General features: G+C 37.8%; 1 protein-coding gene across 4 annotated transcripts in view; it reads right to left on the bottom strand.

The window, feature by feature from the left end:
- Window positions 1-10,431: 10,431 nt before the first annotated feature.
- The window catches only part of LANCL1 (LanC like 1), a 41,699-nt gene continuing 32,560 nt past the window's right edge, over window positions 10,432-19,570 (bottom strand). For all 4 annotated transcript variants that reach the window (XM_027873856.1, XM_027873853.1, XM_027873854.1 and 1 more), the window contains exons 5-10: window positions 18,226-18,361; window positions 17,493-17,639; window positions 14,773-14,955; window positions 12,367-12,543; window positions 11,731-11,803; window positions 10,432-11,327 (exon numbers count right to left, since the gene is read on the bottom strand). In XM_027873856.1, coding sequence (XP_027729657.1) covers window positions 11,251-11,327; window positions 11,731-11,803; window positions 12,367-12,543; window positions 14,773-14,955; window positions 17,493-17,639; window positions 18,226-18,361 — 793 coding nt within the window. In that variant the 3' untranslated portion in view covers window positions 10,432-11,250. The remainder of the gene's footprint in view (window positions 11,328-11,730; window positions 11,804-12,366; window positions 12,544-14,772; window positions 14,956-17,492; window positions 17,640-18,225; window positions 18,362-19,570) is intronic.

Here is a 19,570-nt window from a genome sequence, read left to right as displayed (position 1 = left end):
GACACCTAGACAATTTACACACCAGATGTAGGATGTAGTTGTTATTGCTTCAGGATCTTTGAAAAATCATAGAGAACAGAAAGGTATCATAAGATTAAAAACTGAGTTTGTTCCCATTTTGAGAAATGAAAAAAAAAAAGATGAAGTCTTTAAACAGCGAGCTTTGGTCCGTGGCAAAGTTCTAGAATGTTATTAAAAAGTTCGTTTACAAGAACTTAAAGGGAAAGCAAGGCTCACGGAAAACTAGCAAGTACAGTTTTTGCTAAGCTAAGTTCATCTCTTTTGCTAAACTGGTAGATAAGGAAAATGCTGTAAACACAGTAAATTTGGATTTCAAGAAAAGTACTAGACAACATCTCTCATGATATCACCGTGAACAAGACAGAGTATATGAATGGAAGTACAATCAATGTTGGAAAGAGTGGTCAGGGAAGTTGTGTGATTAGAAGGCATTCAGGTCTCAGTGAGTGCAAGAAGATGCAGAAAGAAAGGGAAAGAGGTAAGATGAAAACTAGTTACCTGCAGAGCAGACATTTCTGAGAGCACAATGGGAAGTGTAGTTTTGGGTGATAAATTGGGGGGGGGAGGTTGAGGAAGTTGGGTGTCAGGAGATAGAATTAAGGGAGTGTTCAATGCGGGATGAATAACGGGAGCAAGGTGTTCAGAATTCCTACCAGGTATGATAGGGTAGTAGTACATTAATCACTGAGGAATGAGTTCAGGTAGCTCGTCATTGTCCATAGGGGTTCAGCCTCCAGGAGGAATTGTCTTATGGCATCAGGAAGCTGTGGAGGACTAGAAAGTATAAAGGCTGGGAGTTTCCAGGCAGGACAGGAACTCCACAACTGTTGTGGAGTTGTAGGAGAGAGAATGTTAGGAGTATGATGATGGCACGACTGCTCAGAGAAGCTAGGAAGCTTCCGGGTAGAGCAGCGGCAGGTAGGAGGATGAAAACAAAAGTGTAGCATGGTCCCCCCAAAAAAGTATCACATCAGTGAAAGCTCAGAATAAACTCATTAGACTTGTTAGCGATATTGAGGGAAAGAGGAGGCTCAAAGAAGTGGAAGATCAAAGAAATGGTAGCACTTCCTAGGCGGGGTGGAGTGATGATTATGGATGAAGGAGAAAAGGCAGAGGTGTTCAACTCTTATTCTGCTTGCCTTCTCTACCTATGAAAATCCTCATTGAATTGTAAGTGACAAAATAAAAATGGCTGATGGGGAGATGGTAAGAGAGTGTCCAGATATGATGAGTTTACATCACCAAGTTCAGATGAACTACATCACAGGTCCTAGAAGGACTGGTAGATGTGATCACTGAGACACTATCAGTGATGTCTGAAAGACTGTGCCACTGTCAAAGGCTGTTTCATTCTAAATAAAATCCTTACATCTAAGAGTATCTTAAAATTTATCTCAAGTCAAGCCAACAAGCATTTATATACCAGACTGTATATATGCTGTGCTGGGAATACAAACAAATGTAAAAAACAGAACAAAATGGTCCTTGCCCTTCATGAGTGTACATTCTAATCTGGGAGACAACATCGAGGGAGATACAAGGTACATTGAGTAGATGTAAGAGACTGTAAGAAAGGATGGCATTAATAGTTTGGGGGCTATATGTGGAGAGACAGGGAAAGGCAGCCTGAAGTACATGGAATTTGAGTTAACTCTTGAAGGAAGTAATGGAAATTGAGAGGCAAGAATACTCCTGGGCATGGGGGACAGAAAGGCATGCAGACAGGAGATGAAGTGTCACTCTCAAGGAACTACAAATAGGTTAGTATTGCTGAAATGTTGAGTACATGGAAGAGAGTAAGGTGTAAGATGAATTGAAAAGTTGGAAGGCACCAAGTTACGAAGAGCTTTAAATGCCAAACAAAGAGCTTCTACTTGGGCTTGGACATAGCAGGGACTCTGAAACTCCTTGAGCAGGGAAGTGATTCAGTTTCTGAGCATTAGAATAATTACCATGGTAGCTGAGTAGAGGATGGATTGGGGAGGAGACACTTGAAGTAGGGATACTAGTTAGAAGGTTACTGCAACAGTCTAGGTGAGAGATGATGAGGGCCTTCATTAGGATTGTGGTTTTGTGATCAGAGAGAAGGGAAGATACATGAGAAATGCTGTGAAGGTAGACGTGACAAGATTTGGCAAAAGACTGGATATGTAGTAGAGTCAAGGATGACGATGAAATTGCAAGGTGGGCAACTGAGAGGATGGTGATAACCGTGACGATAACAGGGAAGTTTAGAAGAGGAGAGGGTTTTTTGGGAAAGATTCTGATTTCTGTTTTGTGCATGCTATATATGTTACATTTAAGATGCCTATGGGATATCCAATTTGAAGTACAAAAGGCAATTTTTTTTGATGCAGGGCTAGAGCTCTGGAGAGAGACTAGGGCTGGATTTGTGTGTGTATCTATCTATTTATCTATCTCTATCTATATATCTATAGACATATAGATAATCTGCATAGAAAAGGTAACTGAACCCATGGGAGCTTATGAGATCACCAAGCAAGATAATAAAGAGGGAGAAGAGATGACATTCTAGGTCACAGCTTTTGGGGACTACCCAGGAGTAAGCTATGGTCAACAGATGCAACATGAACAATTAGCTAATGTGCACAAAAAGGAGTGGTTGGTTAGATGGGAGAACCAAGAGAGAATAAGGCCATGAAAATCTTGTGAGGAGTATCCAGAAGGAGAATGCTAGAGGTCAGGAAGGATCGGGTTGAGAAAAAGTTTGGTAACTTTGGAAAGGGCAGTTATCAATTGAATGACAGGATTGGAAGCCAGCATGCAGAGGGATTAGAATTGCAAAGAAAGGAAGTAAAGGCACCTAACGTAGATGGTTTTCTCCAGGATTTCAACTAGAAGAGAAATACACTGAGCATTTTTTTAAAGATGGGGGGGAATGTGGATGTGTTTGTAAGCAGAACCAGTAGAGAGGGAGAGACTGGAGGTAGGGGAGTGAGGATGACAGTGGAGGTAATTTTCCAGAGAAGTCAAAAGGGGATTGAATCAAGGACACATACAGAAGGGTTACTTTTGGAAAAAGGACCATCTCTTCAACTGACACCAGAGTGAAAGAAGGCTAGCAGGAAGAGATGTCTGAATGATAAGAGATGGTGAGCAGGGGAGAAGAGGAAGCTCTTTTAAAATGTTCTCAATTTTTTTGGTGGCAAGGTCCTCGGAGGAGAATGGTGAGAGTAAACTAGGCCCGAGGGTTGGCAAGGCCTGATCCCTGACAGGACAAGGGAATAAGGGAGTAGAGAAGATCTCAAAGGATTACCTGCTCTTCTGAGTGCAATTACAAATACATAAATATATAAATCGATCAATCGACCATCAGGAGTGGACTACCAAAGTCTATATATCCTGCAAAGTTCAAGAAGAAACAATTTGAACTTAACTCTACTGACATCTGCTGGAGAGAAGCTATTTATCATTATGTTAGCCCCAGAGGTAATGCTGTGTTTACTGGAGAAGCGGTTTTGGTTAAACTAGTCTGGGGAGCAGAGGTCTGTAAAAAGAAATAAAATCAAGATGGAACCAAGTTAAATGTAAGTTCTTGAATCGGTATGGAACAAATTTAAACACAGTTTCATGAAACATGGGTAATCCATTAAAATAAAAGATAAAACCAATTCCATTTTTAAAACTAAGCAGTTGAATACATGTAAGAGAAAAGCTCTTTTACATGATGATGCATATTGACATTAGGGAGCGGTGGAAAGTAAATTTACTATAAATGATCTAGAATATATAACACTCAAGGAATAGAAGATTGGAAATAACAAGAACAGTAATATTTGATTTTCCTCATTTCTAAAACTTTTCAGACATGTAGCTTCTAAGCAACCTACTGGCAGCTAGGTGACCTAATGGATAGAGTTCTGGGCTTGAGGTCAGGAGGACCCAAGTTCAAATCTGGCCTCAAGGCACTTACTAGTTGTATGACCCTGGACAAGTCATTAGCTCCTATTTGCCTCAGTTTCCTTAACTACAAAATGGAGATAACAGCATCTACCTCAGGGCTATTTTGAGTATCAAATGAGATAATATTTGTAAGGTGCTATACAAATACTTATTCCCTTCCCTTCTCCCTTCCCAACTTGCATCTGCTTTGTTAATAATTACCCAATTCATAGAATCATAGATTTGGAGCTGGACTTTAGAGATCATCGGCCTCAGAGGTGTCAAACTTGGGACTGCAGGTGGCAAATAGCTTACAAAACTCAAAAGTGCCAGATTAAAATGTAATTGGGGATAAAAAAAATGTGATTTGGAAATGTTTAGCAAAATAAATAAAAATAAAACATAGATAATGTTAATTTGTGGTTTTCTAAGTCAATGTGAAATCTGCAGGGATATGTTCTATTTGAGTATGACTCCACTCATCTAGCCCAACCATCTCATTTTATAGATGAGAAAAATGAGGGCTTGGGAGCTGAAGGGACTTGCCCAGGATTACACAGATCTGTGGCACAGTGAGGCTTTCTCTGGTCTAAACCCAGCACTTTTCACTACAACTGCTAATCCTGAATTAACTATTCTAGCGCACTTCAGATGTAGAGTGCCTCATAATATTCCTGTTGAGGAAGAAGACTCTGTTTAGCAAAGGCAATTGATACCACATGTGCATACCAATGATCAATAATCTATTAACAAGAAAAATAAATTAGAATAATTTTGGCTACCGGTACATAAAACAGACTATTATCCATTGTTTTTCTTTACATTTAAGAAAAACTGCTCGTATCTTTTACCTTTACATCACCTTAGCTTTTTTCCATTGCTAAGAAGCCTTACTGGCAGGTGAAGCACATGGGCACCTGGACAACTAACAAAAACTGAAAATATAGAATATTACAACATTTCCAGAATTAAGTATTCAAAATAGAGTAAGAGGTGGCAGTGTATAAGTAGCAATACTAAAATGCAAATGGGTGGAATTTTGATAAAGCCCTTCTATATCCTCCAACAGAGACCACGAGACAGATTTAGGATTGACGTTTCCAAAGGAAGATGCTAGGATTGGCCTGTTTTGCTAAAGAGATTACCAAAATCAAGCAAGTCATGTATGTCTGTAGTTTTGGGACAGAAGCAGCTTTGGGAGCTCCTGAGGTACCTTGGAGAGGCAGTAACAGTCACATTACATTTTGAAAAGGGGAGAGAACCGTAGCTTGGCAACTGGCTTCCCTGCTTGATTCTTGTTACTGTGCCAAGAAGCAATCAGCTCAAGAACACAGGTATTGATCTTGTTTCGTTATTAGAGTGTCATCTTTGACCAAGTTTGGTATCTTCCCTGCGATACACCAGAAACTGACTGGCTTCCTGGAATTCTTAAGACAAATCCCAATTTTTTTTGGTGTAGCAAACAAAGTCTCGGGCCTTTTTGTCATATTGTCTATTTAATGACTCGGTATAACTTTGTGTAAGTCTTCTTGTGCATACCTGTTTCTGCAATTCCTGGAGCTGCTGCTTTTCAGCACTTGTATTCCACATCGGTTACAGATAAGAATTTCACCTCAGAAGACTTGATGCATCTGATTATCTGTAATTCTACCATAGTGCGTTTTTAAGCTTTATGCTATGACTGGACTTGATGCTATGACTGTAATATGTAAATTTGTAATATGACTGAAAAGGGCTCCTTGCAGCACTCTGGAAAGTGTGACAACAACCGAACACTCTCGTGCTTGGTTAGGATTGGATTACTTGGGAATGCTAATGGTTCACTGGTTCCAGATTGACTTTTGCTAATTTCTTTTTAACCATCCTGTATGTTCAGGCACCACTTTGTACAACCTTGTTTTTGGACAGTGGATCCTGAAGCAAGAAAAGAATCTTTGATGGTAGTGGACTATAAACCAAAGCTACACCATTACCTAGCAAGAGTTAACATCAGAAGTAAAAACCATCCAGTGTTTAAGGAATTCTGGAGTGCCACAGGTGATCACAGGCTGAAGTCTACTGGATCTTGTTCAATTGTTTTTACCAATAACCAGCCTTGATTGGCTGAGTGGTGAGTGTGGACTCCTTCTTTGGGTCAAACTCAAACCCAACAGTCCTCTCAGACCAGCATACTTGGTGTTAACTTCAAAACACAAACATTTTTGCTAACATCATCAAAACTTATTGGCCCCATATACTATTGTTTCATGATTTTTTAAAAAATAGTTATTATAAAGAATCTGGGGTGGGATCTTAATAATTTTTGTTACTCTCTATTTTGCTAGAGGACTTTGGGATATAATACTTTGTCATAGTGGGATTGATAGTGAGAATTTCTGAAATAGGGGAGGGTTTTTAGTATTTGGCGGCAAGTGTCACCTACTCTCTAATCTCAATCTGCCCACCCAAGATGTCTCCAGGGAGGAATTCTGGGAGCTTTGAAGGTGGCTATGAAGCTTACAAACATATTCTCTCCTTGCAATAGGGCAAGATTATCTTCAAACTTAAGTAGATAAGCTGCAGAACAGGTAGGAAAATAAAATCATTCATGACATAAATGGAGCAGGATAAAGATGGTACCATTTCTCTTAGCTGTATTACTAAAGGATTGGAAATTTTGCCATAGTTCTTATGAGGGAAAAGGGAGAGATGAAATATTAAAGATTGTGGAAAGCCAATGACTTCTTGTTAAAATTAATCCCTACCAATACTGGTTATTGGAAGTTATTTCGGACAGCTAGCAATTTACACCAGAGGGTCAACACCAAGTTTTGCAGCATGAAAACCACGGCAAAGAATCAAAATTTTAACATGCAATTGAAGATCTGTAAACAAGGTGTATAAAAGATTTTTAAAATCATATTTCAAAGAAACATCAATAGGAACCAGCAACTTTTACTGGGAATCCCATCAATATTTCCTTAAAATATTTTCCTTAAGGTCCAAGTTTCATCATGAGATAAACTGAACAACTGAGACAGTGCTTTATAAACTGATTTATCAAACAAGTCTTGTATCTGCCTGCATAATGACAGAGTGTGCCTAATAATGTTTTTTCCCTAATACTTATTTGTGGTGTGATACAACATTAACTGAAGATTTATTGTTACCATGGCTATAATTTGGATGTAGATGAAAAGTTAATATGATGTAGAGATGTGAAATTAAACTAGTTGACTGTAAGCAGCATTGCGTATATTCATCCTTCTATTCTCATTATTTCATCTCTTTGTTTATCATGTATTTGGCTTTCTCCTATTACTTACAAATTTGTCAAATAAGTCCCTGGGGATGTTGTGGTGAGAGAATTCTGGAAGACAGTATTTAGACAGTTTATACAATGAGACCAATGATACCAACATGGTCTCTGGTGCAAAACTGATGATGTTCTCACATAGTGTTAGGTGACAGGTTTGAGTAGGAACGAGGCGAATGTGGTAGCAATAAGGTATGAGAGGCCAAGGAAACGCAGCTTTTAGATTTTTATTAATTGATGCATGTAGGAGCAGAGATTGCATGAAACTTTTTATAACACTGAATTTATGGTGCATCAAGTGTAGCAAAAAAAAAAAAAAGGAATGTGACAATCATGATCTTTTCTTCAGATTGTTATTACTAGGGAGACAGCGAAACAAAGAAAGGAGACTTCTGAAATGCAAAGACAGAAAAAGGACTGAACAAATCAAATCACCATGAACAAATCTACTCTAGTTAAATCAGTTCTAACACTGGGGACCAAGTTCTATCTGTTCATGAGATTGGGAATGAGTACCTTTGTAAGTTCTCTTTCTCAAGTGGAGAAAAGAAATTAGGGGAAAAAAATTAACTGAAGAGGAAAAACCATGTGGCATGACCTGTGACATATTCTGTGGCTGAGTCATGGGAGAAAGTGGCACTGTTCTAGATCCCACTACTGATTCTTGTGACCTAACACGTCCTGTTCTTTATATTTCTTTCTCAAAGGCAAGAATTAATTGGTATAATTGTATGTTTACCCATAATCTTGTAAATACTAGGGAAAAACTGAAACAAAATTTTGGGAAAATGCAATCAAACCTGCTAAAGGACACAAAATAATTTAGGGCTCAAAAGACACATTTTTTATTTTGGAAATTCTTGTCATTTGTAGGTGGCACTGAAATGTCTAGCCTTTTACTACAGTAGTAAATAGCAAACTAGGCAAGACAAAAGTTTTTCTTCTATACTACAAAAATATATTTTACAATTATGCCTAGCCTATTCCCAATTCTTTCTCTCTTCTCATACTCTCTCTCTTTTTTTTTTTTGGTGAGGCAATTGGGGTTAAGTGACTTGCCCAAGGTCACACAGCTGGTATATGTCAAGTGTTTGGTCTGAGGTCGGATTTGAACTCAGGTTCTCCTGACTAGTCTACTATTTTAAAATCATGGTGTTCATGATGGATTTACTTGAAACCTTTTTTTTTTTTGGAAAAAAACAAACTACAGTTCAATTAAAATCCAAACATCAACTAAGATTCTCAATGAAAACACAATTTTCATCAGAAGTCTACTTGGAGTTAGTCAAAGGAGTTTGAAGCAGTATAAGCTAGTCATTCTCATCCTCTAGCTCTGAGGAATGAGCTCTCTATTTTCCCCTGGTTAGCAACTGTTTATTGAAAGGTACAAAAACAGTACAGCAGACTTGTAGCTAAACCAAATGAGCTTTATTCTTTCAACCAGGACAATCAGCCACAGGCAGATTAGCTTTGCTGTGCATTACATTTCTTATTACTGTAACTGCCCACACAGCTGATCTGAAACCTTTCACAAGGAAGGTACAACTTACCCACAGCACTTTAGAAAGGTACATGGCAGGGGGTTACCCACCAGGTGCACAATCCACAGAAGGACCAACCAGGAAATCGTGTAAAGTGTTTTTAGATGCTACTATCAGCAGTATTTAAAGGTCCAGATTATTTCCACTAATACTGGCTATTTTTAGGCTACACAGAAAATAATAGAGATGTTAACACCAGGAGCCAATGAGCAGCTCAAGTGCCAGATTTCAATGGAAGTAGCATGTTTTTGTTCTTCTGAGGGGATGCTGGTCAAATGGGTACATTCTATTTTCCTAAACTTTGTTTTTAAACTCTGCCCCTAAAGAGCTCTAAAAAGCTATAGAAAACAAGAGTAAGAGGCCAGGTCCAGCCTACCCCATGGAGACAGCAGTAGAGGAGGGTACCAACGAGCCAGGAGTTGGAGGAGGTTTCTGAGGCACCAATGGTGCTTTCTCTGGCTAATGCTGAAGACTCAGAAAATGGTGAATTGCAACACAAATGTTTTGTATTGGGGAAGTATTTTTTTTTTAAAGGTGCATATTTTTGTCATCATTAAGTCAATGAAACAAGTTTTCATTTGTGATTTAACAACTCTGTAAGCTTTGATTTGTGTTTTAACTGCTCTGGGATCACTATATTTTAGTACTTTTTGCTAATGGCTGTAAGATACTTTCAGTTTATAGGAATCTTAGTCTTTCAGTTAAATATGGTAGCACTCAACTCATTTCTATGAGAAAGGTCAGGAAAACGCCATATAGCCAATGATTTGAAAATATGGCCCCTGAGCATTTAACAGAATTTCTATTTGTTCACTGGGGTATTTAGTACAGGCATATGAATAAACCGACTATAGACAAATCAGTTGCCTAATAGGGGGAAACCATTTTTGTTTGTTCATGAGACAGGAACTAGATACAAACTAGTTGCCTAAGATTGTTCTACTTGTGTTGAACACAATCATTAGATAATTTCTTGTTCAATTGTTGCAGTTGTGACCGATTCCTCATGACTTCATTTGGGGTTTTCTGGGCAAAGATACTGGAATGGTTTGCAATTTCCTTTTCTGGTTCTTTTTTACAGGTGAGGAACTGAGGCAAACAGGGTTAAATGACTTGCCCAGGCTGACTAGTAAGAGTCTGAGGCTAGATTTGAACTCAGTTCTTCCTTTTTTTTTTTTGCTTTTTGGTGAGGCAATTGGGGTTAAGTGACTTGCCCAGGGTCACACAGCTAGTAAGTGTCATGTGTCTGAGGCCAGATTTGAACTCAGGTCCTCCTGACTTTAGGGCCGGTGCTCCATCCACTGCACCACCTAGCTGCCCCCTCAGTTCTTCCTTGACTCCAGAGCTGGCACTCTATCCACTGCCCTACCTAGCTGCCTTCATTAGATAATACCTACAGCTAAACAGAGCTTCTACCAAATGCTGAGAGGCCCTGTTTTCAGGTAGTTGGCCAGTGGATTTTTCTTGGCCTTGTAACAAAAGTGGGATAAGTACTACTCTGTTTAGTGCGATTAGGCTCATTCAACTTGATAGAGATCAACCTATTCTACAGCATTATCAAGCAGTACAAAGCACAGTGATCACAAGGCAAATAAAATGAAGTAAAGGCTTAGGGAGGTGAAAAATTCACAATATATTAGTAAGCAAAAACATGTCTCACTGACCACATGGTAACAACAAAAATATCCACCTTTTAATAAGAACTTCCAAAATTCAGAACATTTTTCTAGAGCCAAAAATAATAAACATGTAATTTATTAGCATACTTTGAACTTTATCAAAACAAAGTAAAAATTTTAAACTGATTATCATATTTTTAAGGTTTTTTTAAATTTGGGAGTTGTATACAAATGCTAGCTTATATCCACTAATAAAAAGATAAAGAGTTCATTAAATAAACTCTGAATAGACAATGTGAGTTTAAGAAAGGATTCAGTATTGTTGGTCCAGTTTGTGGCTTCTGCAGTTTTCCAGAGCAAATATAGCTCTGCTCTCCTCTCCTCTGATAGTCAGCCAACCACACAGAAGCCTGGCTATAATAATATCTTTTCTATAGTCCAAAGGAAAATGAATATTTAAGAAGCAGTACTATCCACTAACAGTTATGTATTAATCTTTAACTACAATTCAGTTTTTATTACAGCAGCAAAAACTGTATCAACATTAAATCACGTTGAAAAGTTTAAATAATAAGCAGCTTCTTGCAAGTTCTGAAATATGTGTGTATGTGTTTCCAACAAAATATTGTACATTTCACCCCCTTTTAGGAAAACAACCTAAAGTTTCTTTTCCCCAGATCCTTTTAAATAAAAGAAAATTTTCCAAAACACACTGAGCTGAAGATTAGTGTTGAAAAGACCAATTATTTTAAACACAGAATTTGTTCTCTTTAGTTAAGAAAGGTGAGTGAAAAGTAATGGACTCATTTATCCCAATGTTTGCATGGATAGTGATGGACATGCACTGAGCTGCAGGGATGCATTTGGTCTTTTACATTTCAAAAGCTGGGAATCTGGCTTTTGTTGGAATGAGCAGGTCAGCCAGGAAATAAATGGTTCCAGCCATTCCTGAAGAAACCAAAAGAGACAAGGAATTATCATATTAAGGTGACTACTTTAGCATGGCTCTAGTTTTCTGCACTAGCTATATTCTGAAATTAACAGCATAACCTTAGCAGAACTAAAAGCATCTTTCCCTAGTTACATATTCGCATTAGAAAGCACTACTGCCATTCTCAGCTTCTTGGTTTATATTTACAGTAGCGCAGGCTTCAGTTTATTTGCTCATTACTCGTGACATAAAGAAACCAAGAATTAGTACAATAATTTTTTTCCACTAAATGCAAAGGGGGGGAAGGGAGGGCTAAAAAATTAAAAGGACCAGAGAGATTACATTAGTTGGAGAGGAATGCCTTGGGGGTCCAAATGTATATTTCTATTATGAAGAAAACTAGGAATGTGAAAAGAATACCTTCAAAGAGGGAGAAAGGTGTGTCAGGAGTCCTACATCCATGCTCTCCATAATCCAGACACCATTCAGCAAACTGGGAAAAAAAAAAGGCCATGTCAAATTACTCAGAATATATATTTACTCAGATGACACAACTCTGATCAAGACCAATGTTCAGCACTCATCTGAAAATCTAAAGAGTTTAGAGGGAAGATCATGGTGATCTAATGAAATAGGAACTACAAGGAAAGCTGAGAAATCTGTGACCCAAAGAGAAATCTAGCTGGCAAAGCTAGACTTAGTTACATAGAATAAAAGCTTCTGGAAGTCAAGGGCTGTTTCACTTTTTGTCTTTGCAGCCCCAACCCTTAGGAAGGGCATGACTGACTGAAATTTTTATCTCAAGGCTTAAAAACAAATTGCCAAAGGAAGATAGGAACAAAACAAAAAAGTTACTCCATCTCCAGCTCTAACTAGATTGTTAAATATAATAATCTGTTTTATGAAAGGCAAATTAAATAAACTTTTAAAAGGCTATTTTTTAACTGTTTACTTTTGTAGATTAAAAATAAATAAATAAAAAAAACCAGAATTAGGCAATTTTTAAAATGCCCTGAAAAGATCTTTTTCCCCTCTCTGGATGTTCTGAGTACCTACCTTACAAGCTCTGTACAGATATTTCATGTCATGGGTGAGTTTGTATAATGTCAGAAAGGCATATGCATTGCCTGCAGCACCATGGCACAGCCCATATCCTTTTCTGAGTAACCCAAACTTCCAGATCACATCAGCGCATTTCGAGGCATCATTAAGATACTTTTCCTCATTGAATACCTGTAGACAGGAAAATTCAGTTTTACCGTAAATGATAATTTTAACTTCACTGACAACTGAAATATAGTAGATGACAGAAAAAAAGAGCCAAAAAGATCTAGATAATCTTGAATGATGGGTAAAATCAAAGATGAAATTTAAGAGATAAATGTAAAGTCCTGAACTTAGATTATTAAAGTCAACTGCAAAAATATCAGGTGGGGAGGATATGCCTAGTTATTAGTTATTAGATGAGACCTCAAAATTCTGGTGGATGGTATGCCCAGGAAGAGTCAGTAGTGTGATGCGATAGTCAATAATAGCTTACTTTAACATAAGCTGCATTAACAGAAATGTGGTGTCCAGAATGAGAGAAGAGATAGTTCTACTAGACCAGGGATGGGGAAATTGTGGCCTCAAGGCCACATGTGGCCCTCTAGGTCCTCAAGTGTGGCCCTTTGACAGAATCCAAACTTCACAGAACAAATTCCCTGAATAAGAGGATTTGGTCTATAAAACTTGAGACTCAGTTAAAAGGCTGCACCCAAGGCCACAGAAGGCCACATGTGGCCTCAAGGCCACAGGTTCCTCACCCCTGGACTAGACTGTCAAGATTTATTACATCTTAAACACTGCATGTGTCATGTTTTAGGTAGAAAACTGATAAACAGGGTTTCATTCAGATGGTAAGTAATCAGGGTGGTGAAATCCATTCTTTATGAGGAATAGCTGAAAGAATTGGGGATATTTAGCTTAGAAAAGAGACTGTGGATAGATGTGACTGTTCTCTTCAAATATGTGAAGGTCTGTCATGCAGAAAATGGACTGGACTTATTCTGGTTAGCCACAAGGAACAGAACTATGATCAGTGTGCAGATGCTACAAGAAGGCAGATTTTAGGCTCCATATGAGGAAGAACTATCTAACAATCAGAGTTGTCTAGAAACAGAAAAGACTTGTCTCAGGAGGGAGTAAGTTCCTGGACAAGGGAAATTACTATATTGAAGGTAGATAATTTCTTTGACCAGGATGTTGTGGTGGTGGTAGGGTACTCATATTCTAGGAAGGGGTTGAACTAGATGACTTCTGAGGTGCTTTTTAACTCAAAGATTTTGTGATTCCTACACTGGAACCTGGGGGTTAAGAGAAATAGAGGAGGAGGGAGGGTCATAGACAATGAGAGGTCCAATGACTAAAGATGTGTTACATGGATGGTGGTTCATTTTACTAGCACTCAGTGATTCTACTTACATTAAAAATGACTGTGACTTTGCACTTGTAAAAGATCTTTTAGAGTGATTGATGAAGTAGCGTTAACATTATCTAATTCATATCAAGCTGTCATCATTAGTCACCTTCCACAGAACACATGGCTGCTTTCTTCAGTAACAAAGATGCCCAATTACTGGGAAATAAGGATGAAGTACATCCAAGGAAACTTTTCTGTAGTGTTTATTTCTTATTTGGGAGAACACAATGCCATTTATGGTTCATACACAATAAGTGCTGAACATTATACTTTACAAAAAATGAAGAAAATACAGAGGGCTTATATAATTATTAGCTATACCAGGGTTGACTTGCCTATCCTTTCCTCCTCTCAAATTCTGGCCAAAGAATTAGAATTAGACCCCTTAAATGGGTATTCTTTTCATTCCAAACTAGATTTTATGAAAACCCCCATTAGGCATTTCCTTTTTGCTATGGCTCCTGCAATATATGTAATAATGTAATAATTCAAAGTTAAGAAGAATAGGGATAGATAGTATGGGGCAGAGAAAAGGGTAGCCGTTAGGCATAAATTTATGCATTCTAGACAATATTCCGAAATGCAGAATTTGGTATATTGCAAACTGGCATTGTCTATAGATAATTAGTGTCTATCATCTATAAAATGCTCATTATCATACAAACAAATGCTGACCAAGGTACAGTAGGCTAAGCATCCTTCATGGTAGTCTTTTCTCCCCTTTTGTGGGTAAGAAGGCTAGTGGAGTATGCCAGGAGACACTTTTAGAAGTCCCCCTTGGCAGTGATGTTGACTTGATTTAACCTGGATCTCTTCAATTTTACATTAACTGGTTTCCTGACTTATGTGATACATTTGGAAAAATTATTTTAGTTCCTGGGTAAAGACCAAAAAGAGGAATGTGCACATGGTTTCTGAAATTATTTTTGAGTTATTGAAATTATACTTTAGCTTAAAGTTGTTTTCAACTGCCTCTCCTAGGGTAAGAAAGAAGTTCGTACCTTGTAAGCCTGCGTGAGCATGTAGATAACCCCAGGGGCCCCATGGCACCAATGGACAAGGTTATCTTTAGAATCATTCACACATGGAGGGTAGTTGCCAGAAGGGAATTTCAGCTGGCAGACGTAGTCTACGCTGGGCTTGACCACATTGTGCAACTTCACTTGGCTTACCTGAAGGCTAGGCTATGAAACAAAATGATACTTTAAATCCAAAAAGGCATTAAAATACTTAAGGAATTTCCAAATTAAGAAGCAAAGGAAATTTACTATACACTTGAAAAATTCACTTTCTTAGACATTTAAGGAAACATTTACATTCAACAGTATAAATACGACAACCATTTTTAATCAACTTCATTGTAAAAGTAAAATGCTAGGCTTATTATTAATCTTACTTTTAAAAACAAGAAGAAGAAGAAATCCTTTTCTTCCTAGGTCTGAGGAACAAATTTTAAACAGAAGCAAAACACAAGAAAAGATATTTGGTATCATTAAGGCATTTTGGGTTTTATTTAATTATTTTGCTTTTCCATGTCTAGATCTTTTCCTGTACCTGAAGGTTATTTCCGAATTTTGAAGAATGGAACATTTCTAATTAGGCAATCAGTCTAGCTCTCAGGAACTGGTAAAGGATTGTTCTGTACTTTCTATTTCTTAACATTTACCTCTGTCTAAATAAACATAACTTTTGATTCTAGGCTCTCAGAATAATCCCTGAGAGGCTAGCTATTTCACGGACTTGTCCATGATAATGTGCTACCTAAGAGGGTGGATTTAACGAAGTACTCCAAAGAAGTCCACAAGCACAATACATTTTTTGTCACAAGAAAATAAGAGGTGAAATATCTGATGGAAAACACACAAGTATGAAAGTAATGCATAACTTAGGATCAAATCTTCTCTTTTGTACATACTTCATCTTAGATAATCTGTACAGCAAATGAAAGATGTCTACCTAAATGCAATTTATAGGATCCAATGACACAGGTGATATATGCTCTTTTCTTACTTCACAGCTCTCAATTCAATTTGGTTCACTGACTTCCCCACAAATAATAAATTCCAGTTCTGGTTTTTTTTTCTTTTGAAGAGGGAATAAAGGAAGGAAAATGAGGGATAAATAACACCTCATGATTACCAAAAGAATACTAAATTCTTTAGCAAAAACAGAACATCTCCTGCTTCCTATTCAATCTCAAGTTTGGATTGTCACTATTCTCTCCCCAATCTCATACACAGTATAGCCTCAAACTAACATGGTTCTGTTTTGCTTTGACAGGTGAGAACCTGGTAGAACGAATCTTTTAGATTAAGAATCAAAAAATTTCAAATACTTAACAATTTGCAAATGGAAAAATCAATGCTTGAACCACAGTTATTAAGTAAGTAAAAGGACTCAGGGTACCCGAAGATCTGGTTTTCAGTGTCACTGTGAGGTCAACTGATACATTCTGTTTTGTGTGACACATAAGCCCAAGCCTCATTTAGAAAGTTTTAAAACCTTCTTTCTCGAAGAAGGTTTATGGGCCTTTATCTGTCTCCGCAAATAGAGGCCACAAGAACAAATGCCAGAAAAAACAAAATGATTCTTTAAATCCAAATGGGCATTAATAATACTTGAGGAATTTCCAAATTAAGAGGCAGAGGAAATTTACTATACACTTGAAAAATTCACTTGCTTAGATATTTAAGGAAGCATTTGCATTCAACAGCATAAACAACCTTCTAATGATCCGCTTCACTGAAGGACTGTGCTGGACTTGATTTTATTACATTCCATTCTGCTACTTAACCTGCTGAAATTCCTTTGCATTACTAATTGAAACAATCTACTCCACTATGACATACAGAGCTTATGGATGGGTATTATCTTTGCTAAAACTTTTATCTTTAACCATAAAACCCTCAGCTGTACAAGAACACCAATCAGTTCCAAACTCTAATTAAAGAAAGCTATGTAACTCACAGAGAACTCAGTCAATAGAATAGCATTTATTAAGAACCTTCTATGTGCCAGGAACTGGGCTAAGCTTCAGGAATATGAAGAAAGGCAAAAAACAGCCACTGGTCTTAAGGAAAGAACAGTGTAATGGGAGAATCCTTTTACAAAATCCTCCTCTTCACATTCCACGTGAATTCTATTGGTGCCAAGTTTATCTTACTTAGGTAGATACCCCCAAATGGCATTAGGCTCTGAGACTTATTACACACATAAAATTTAGCTATTTTTTTCATATGAGTACACAAAATCCATTGAAAGCCCCTTAAGGTTCGTTATCTGAAACTATGCTCAAGTAACATGTGCTCATTTGTTTTATATTGATTTTCTTCTTCCTGCAGGGTTTGTTTCAAGAGCTTGTCCCTTATAATGAGAAACGATTTTCTCTGTTCAAGACATTCACCAAAACAAGTGAATGCCATAGCAGAAGCATTTAATACAGAAGTCCAAACCAGAATAGTTTCAGTTTCCATAGTCCTGAGAAAGCTTTATACATTGATATAAGTAAAAACAATGACATTTACTTCTTTTGGTGAATGTCTTAAAAGAAATAATTTCTCATTATAAGGCACAAACCTTTAAAATTATGGAACTGCCCCACTGCCTCCAATTATATTTCTCCCAATGTCAAGCTTTCATGGAACCAATGAACTTATGTTGCTAATTAAGGTCTTCAAAACCGGGAACACAATTTTAGAATTCTTAATTTAATCATTCCTACCTGCATCAAGTAGTAGTAAATACCTGCCAGTCCATGGGCAGCCCCCACATAATATTCTTGATACCATTCATACATCAGTGGTGTCTTTGAAATGAAGTTTCTCTTTCTGGCAAGAGTCTCACCTGATGATATTACCATATCACAAACCTGTGTGAAGGGGGGAACCAAAGACGAATAACTCAAATGTTAGAAAAAAAATATCCTGGCATGGGATAAGGAGCTTACCTTATTAAGAAGTATGGGGGAACTAGGGATATAGACACTAGTCTATGTATATTACATAGTATGTATATTACGTTACATAATTTTGTGCATGAAAGCATTCATAGCTCTTTTCTGAAAACAAAAGTAAAGGTTCCCGAATGCTTTCAAGTAACAAATTATTTGTTACAAGAAAATAATATTTATATAAAGAAAATCTTCACTTGGAAGGAGCCATCTGACTCTAATTCTCCACTGAAAGGGGATAAAAATTCTTCAATGGAAGTGACAGTTTGTCACTTGGCATCTCTATATAAGAGAGTCTCTAATAGCTCTCAATGTCATGCTGTGTTTCTTGAATGTGTCTGAATTTCAGAGACCACACATAATTCCACTATCTCAGAAAACCCTGAGGTGCTGAGCAGGAACAAAGTCATATTTTGGAAGAACAGTGAGCAAGAGGATCTCATCAAAAGCATTAATAAAAACTTTAAAAAAGCCAATATACAGAGAATGGTAGAGGACAGGGTACCTGCTGAATATGATGCTGAGGTATCTTTTCTTCTCCAAAGTACTTATTCACAAAAAGCAAAGCATAGATGTAGCCCATTCGTCCATAGAGCATTTCATCAGGAACTCGGGGGTCAAGATTATTTAGGTGGAGAAGACTGAAAACAAAAGGATACATGAAAGGGAAATGGGTGGAATGTAAAAGTAGAAACGTAAATAGAACTCTTTCTGCAACTAGTCCTTCCTGGGCTTTCAAGGAAGAGAGACATAGCTACATATACCTTATGCTAACCACAATGCTTATGAATTAAATACAAACCACCAGTAGAATACTGACTTATGCAAAAAGTATACAAGGAGATGCTTTACCACCAGTCCTGTGGTTCCGATCTTCACCAGGCTCTGGGAAATGAAGCCACATATTACTGTTCCCAAGAAATTAGCTCTATGGGCCAAGAAAGAGGCAGCATGGCATAGTGGACAGAGAGCTGGCCTTAACAAGGCCTAGGTTCAAGTCCTCCCTCTGACACATACTAGGATAGTTACCTAAAAGAGGTAACTCTCTTAAGGCTGTACAATGCAGAGAAGGTGCTGATCTGTATTGGTAGAGGGATTTTCCTCACACACAGTTTCCTTATATCAATGAAATAACAGATCCATTTCCTATCCCTCTTACGGTTTTTGTCCTGTGTTCTCAAAGAGGACCAAAATGACATCACTATGCTGGGGTCAAGGTACATTGTGTTCGACTGTGGAAGGCTCTACCACAGGTCAGGCACAAATAGTCTACATGAAAATTTGGAATGAAGATGTCTTCTAATTTTGTACATCTCACGTTTCCTTTGAGCTACTGCAATTCTGCTTTGCTCACAGAGCACAGTGCCTTCTTTGATGTGGGTACGCCATGTTGGGTGGTCCTGGGCCAGTATTGCCGATATCTCAAATCAATTCCAAAGTTCTACAGAGAGACTTTGAGTGTCCTTATATTGCTTCTTATCACCTCTCTGTGCTTACATGCTTGTGCAAGTTCTCCTTAAAATAGTCTTTTGGGCAAATGTATATTTGCTGTTCAAATAACATGGCCAGCCCATTGGAGCTGAGTTGTCCACAACAGAGTCTGAATGTTTGGCAGTTCAGCTCAAGAGGACCTCAGTGGCCAGTACTTATCTTGCCAGATGACCTTCAGAATCTTCCTAAGACAATTCAAATGAAAGTGATTCAGTTTCCTGGCATGGTGCTGGTATACTGTCCAGATTTCACAGGCATACCACAATAAGATCAGCACAACAGCTCTGTAGCCCTTCAGTTTGGTAGGCAATTTAATACCTTCCCTCTCCCACAGTTTCCTTCACAGTTTTTCAAACACT

Source organism: Vombatus ursinus, unplaced genomic scaffold (genome assembly GCF_900497805.2).
Source record: "Vombatus ursinus unplaced genomic scaffold, bare-nosed wombat genome assembly UNPS02014802.1, whole genome shotgun sequence".
Classification (NCBI taxonomy): domain Eukaryota; kingdom Metazoa; phylum Chordata; class Mammalia; order Diprotodontia; family Vombatidae; genus Vombatus; species Vombatus ursinus.
Note: the sequence above shows the minus strand (reverse complement) of the source record. Positions and strands in the feature narration are given on the sequence as shown.